Here is a 4,491-nt window from a genome sequence, read left to right as displayed (position 1 = left end):
TACTGTACGGATGGTAAAAGAATATATATATATTTTTGATTTTATTTATATTCATCTAATGAATGTTCTAATAAAATATGCTCCTTCTTTTGTTTTTCATAAACTACACATTTCGAATTTCGCGCTCGTTTCACTTACTTCTCTGGATGACCATGGAGGGCGCTAAATGTCAAAACCTTCTTTCAATTTGCCTCAAGCCATCTCGTATCCAGTGTCCATGAATGCACATGAATGTTCCGTCTCTTTTACTCTTATGAGCATTATGACTTTCCACCGGTAAGCAGAAGTATGAAAAGAAAAAGCCTTGTTTGCTTTCGTTTTCTTTATTTAATGTTTCACATGGCTCGAAATTCTAGTTTTATGGGAAACCAGGGTACCTAAAATCAAGATGAAAAGAACCGGTGCGTTAACCGTAGCTTTGTGAATGCGTCTTGATTTTGGCTTATACCAAACAAATTGAACATAACCAAGAAGTTTGTCGCTCATCATTTGTCAATAAGCTTAACTTTCTTTATAATGTTTATAAGTTAGTTTTATTCTTTTATTTTCAACCACTCAGAAGCATATATGTCGCCTCTTCAACACTAAAGGTATGATATTTCATGTTATAATTGCTTCAAAAACTTTAAAATGAATCTACTTGGTGTTTTGTAACTTTTTGAACTGAAAATAGAGGTTCATTTCAATGCTGCTTTCTGATCAAACTTATTTGGAGTTATAGACGAATCTTTCTTACACTTTTTTGTGATTTTATCCATTTTTGGTAGTAGTGTTTTTTTTTATTGCAAAGAAATGCAGATGTAATACTATGAAAAACCAGAAATGTTTGAATTTACAAGTATTTTCTTCCCCGAGTGTTGTTTATTTCCGAAAGAAGAGACGTTGGTATAATAATATTTTATATGACAAATTTAATATTGAAACATTTGAACTGTTTTTAATATATTGTTTCATCAATAATCATATTATATATGTTAGGAAATTTTAGGTTATTGAAAGTTGTCTTTACGGGGTTTTAAGTGATTTTTTTTTGTAGTTACGATCAGTAATAAATTTTGAATATAAATAGTATTGAAGTAAATTTATTTTCTGGGTAAAATCATTTATCAATTCTACTCAATTTATTCTCTATGTATGCTAGGGTATTCCAAACATTTTGTTTTGAATTTTCATGCATTTCGCCCGGAAATTTGTTCAAGTCTACACAAAAATAAATCAATTTTTTTAAAAATTATATTTAGAAGTGGCTCTAGCTCCATAAAGGACTGGGTCTGTAAATTAATGCTGACATTTTTTTTTTAATTTCAACAAGAAGTTTATTTGCAAAATGTAAAAGAAAATTGTGAAATTTAAAAAAAAAAAAACTTTATGGAAAAGAAGATATTGTTTAAAATAAGTTTCTCTCCAATGTTTATTTATTATTTGTTCATAACTGAAAAGCAAGGCAAAATTAAACATTTCAGAAAAAACCTTGAATATCGAGCACTTATCTAAGAGAAGATAGGCATTAACAATGATTTGTTTAAACAATTATTTTTTGTCAATTTAATTAATTATTAAGTCACTCCAAATGAAAAATAGACAAATAGTTAAAAATTTCAGAAAACCCGCAACTTTCTACTGATAACAAAGAGAATATTTTTAACAGTAATAAATTGTTTATATAATTATTTTTGTTAACTGGAATTAAATATTACTTGAGTGATAAATAGACAAATTTTTTAAATTTCAGATAAATCTGAAGTCATCCAGTATTAATATAGAAAAAGATACCTATAAACATTAATAATTTGTTTAAACAATTATTCTTGCCAAATAACATAAAATATTAACTTACTCCAAGTGAAAAACGGCTAAAAAGTTAAATATTTAAGAGAAAACCGCAATTTTTAGTATTTATTTAAAGATAATATTATTAAAAATGATAGTAAATTCTTTAAACAATTATTTTTTTACAATATTGAACTATCAGCTGTTCACAATTAGCCATAGAATACGAATAAAAATTAATTTTTAAATACTACCGCTATTAGTCTATTTCAAAGTTTAAAAAAAAACCCATAAGTGAAAAAATGGGTTTTGCTAGTTTTTGTGGCTAGTTATGATTTTTTGTGGATTTTAAAATGCTAATTGTTTCTAATATATAAATTACTACTTTATACTACTTTATCCTGATCTTTCTTAGTAAATAAATAAGTAATGCAAGTTAACAAACATGCTTATTTAAACAATTGCTTATTGTTTATAACTATATATTTTTAGAGTAATGCTTGTTTATTTATCACGTGTTCATAACTAAAAAGACAAAGCAATGGTAAGTATTTTAGAAAAAGCCTCAACTTTCTAGCACTTATCTAATTGGAGATAGTTATAAACAATAAAAAATTGATTAAATAACTATTTTTGTTCGTCTTATTAATTATTACTATAGTAAGTGAAATGTGGACAACAACTTTTAAATTTTAGAAAAAACGCAACTATCTAGCATTGCTATAGAAGAAGATAGTTATAAACAATAATAATTTATTTAAACAATTATTTTTTCTAAATTTAATCAAATATTAACTTACTCCAAATGAAAAGTGGTCAAAAAGTTTTAAATTGCAGAAAAAAAACGCAATTCCTAAAATTGTTAAAAGAGCATATTAACAGTAATAATAATACATTTTTTTAATTATGTCTTTTAAGTTAAATGAACCTTGCTCTAATTGAAAATTGGATAAAAAGTGGAAAATAAAAAAAAATGCGACTTTCTTTGCTTATTTTAAGAAAAAACTGCTAAAAACAAGAATAAATTGTTTAAACAATTCATGCAAACATCTAATTTATAATTATCAGTATAAAGTAGTACTTAATGTATAAGAAAAAATTTGCAGTAAAAAAATCCGAAAAAATATTTTATTCATATTCTGTGGCTAATTGTGAACAGAATAGTTGAGTTTCAACTCGATTCAGCTAATATTCACGATTCTGAATAAAAAGTACAGAAATTTATTTTTTTTTCTAATGGAAAATACGTGTTACACTTCATGGGATTTTTTCGTCATAATTAAGTAAGATATATTAGATAACTTACGAAAAATAATTGTAATATAAATGTATCAAAATTCGATAGATGGGTATTATTTTATTTTGTTTATAACAATCGTAACTCGTTTTTGATACAGTTTCTCTATTAAAAATTCAGCATTAAATATGATAGTTCATAAGATTTAGTCCAACAAGAAATTTTTTGTATGAAAATGCACTGATACGCCCTTTTTTATCATCAATTGAAAGATTTAATTGTTAATGTATCAACTGACCAACCCACCAAATTGATATTCCAACTAGGAACCTTACGCCGAAAATTTAAATCAACTACAAAAGAAAGAATTTCAGATTAAAATTATTAAAAGCGTTTATACCATTAAATAATTACTGAACTAATAAATTATTTTAAATTCAAAATTCTGGATTGAATTCTTCAAAATATTGCACTTTTATTTCAAATTGGAAGCATTTATTGCTCAAAAATTAGAAGTTGAAAAAAGTTAAAATATTAACAATGTCAAATTGAGAAAAAGGCGCTCAAATTTATGGACCAGTTTTTGAGAATTTTTATCTATTTTTATTTTACAACATAAACACGTTATAATTTTAGTACGGAAGAACCTCTGGGACAAGTCAATTTAAAAATCTAAACTTAAGCGCAAACTTTGTTTTCTGCTTAAATATGCTTCTTTTGATTTCAGTCACCTTTATCAAAAGTTTGAAAATTAGAGGAATTTTTTATTAGCTAAAAATCATACAAATAAGTTTTGCGAGTCTGAGCCTAAAAATTTATTTGTATGAATTTCAGCTTTATAATATAATTTAAATATTTATTAAACTTCTTTTAGGCTTATTTCTAGTTTAAAAAAATTATAATAAAAAAATTCTTTTACATTTTCGTGAAACCTTACACAGTTCTTAAAACATCTTTACAAGTTTTTACTATTTTTGAATCCTTAAAAAAATTTCTGAATATCTCTTAAACTTACACAAGTTTTTTCCAAAATTATATAATATAGCAAAATTGCCATATACACATTTTGAAATCTTCAAAACTTAAAATTATTATTTTAAAATAAGAACTAAACTATAAAATTTTCCCCAGATATCATGAAGAAAATTTAATCTCAAATTTCCCATAATTATTAAAAATATTCGATTTTTTTCGAATTTTTCAAAATAAGTTTTGCCCATAATCTTATTTTTCTAATCTCTTTCAAAATTTAAGAAAGATTGAAAATTATAGTGTAGTAGAGAAATGTTAAGAACAAAATTACTTTTCATTATTAAATGATTATTTACAATTTAAATTTTCTCTTCTATCAATAATGTTTAGAATTATCATTTAGAAATAAATTTCATGATGAAGTAAAATGATTTATTTCAAAATTTTGATATACAAAGTTGATGGTGCAGAAAGTTCATAAATTAAAAATGTTACGTAATGTGGTCCAATTA

At 24.5% G+C, this 4,491-nt stretch overlaps 1 protein-coding gene across 6 annotated transcripts in view; it reads left to right on the top strand.

The window, feature by feature from the left end:
• Nucleotides 1-211: 211 nt before the first annotated feature.
• Nucleotides 212-4,491, top strand: part of LOC117173971 — a 34,213-nt gene continuing 29,933 nt past the window's right edge. For 2 of the 6 annotated variants that reach the window (XM_033362655.1, XM_033362664.1), the window contains exon 1: nucleotides 283-590. Coding sequence is in view for 4 of the 6 variants with exons in the window: in XM_033362672.1 (XP_033218563.1) it covers nucleotides 232-286 (55 nt within the window). In the remaining 2 variants the exon portion in view is untranslated. Of the gene's footprint in view, nucleotides 591-4,491 lie in introns of all 6 variants that reach the window. The other 4 variants (XM_033362672.1, XM_033362636.1, XM_033362646.1 and 1 more) reach the window with 4 other exon arrangements.

Source organism: Belonocnema kinseyi, chromosome 1 (assembly GCF_010883055.1).
Source record: "Belonocnema kinseyi isolate 2016_QV_RU_SX_M_011 chromosome 1, B_treatae_v1, whole genome shotgun sequence".
NCBI classification, from domain to species: domain Eukaryota; kingdom Metazoa; phylum Arthropoda; class Insecta; order Hymenoptera; family Cynipidae; genus Belonocnema; species Belonocnema kinseyi.
Note: the sequence above shows the minus strand (reverse complement) of the source record. Positions and strands in the feature narration are given on the sequence as shown.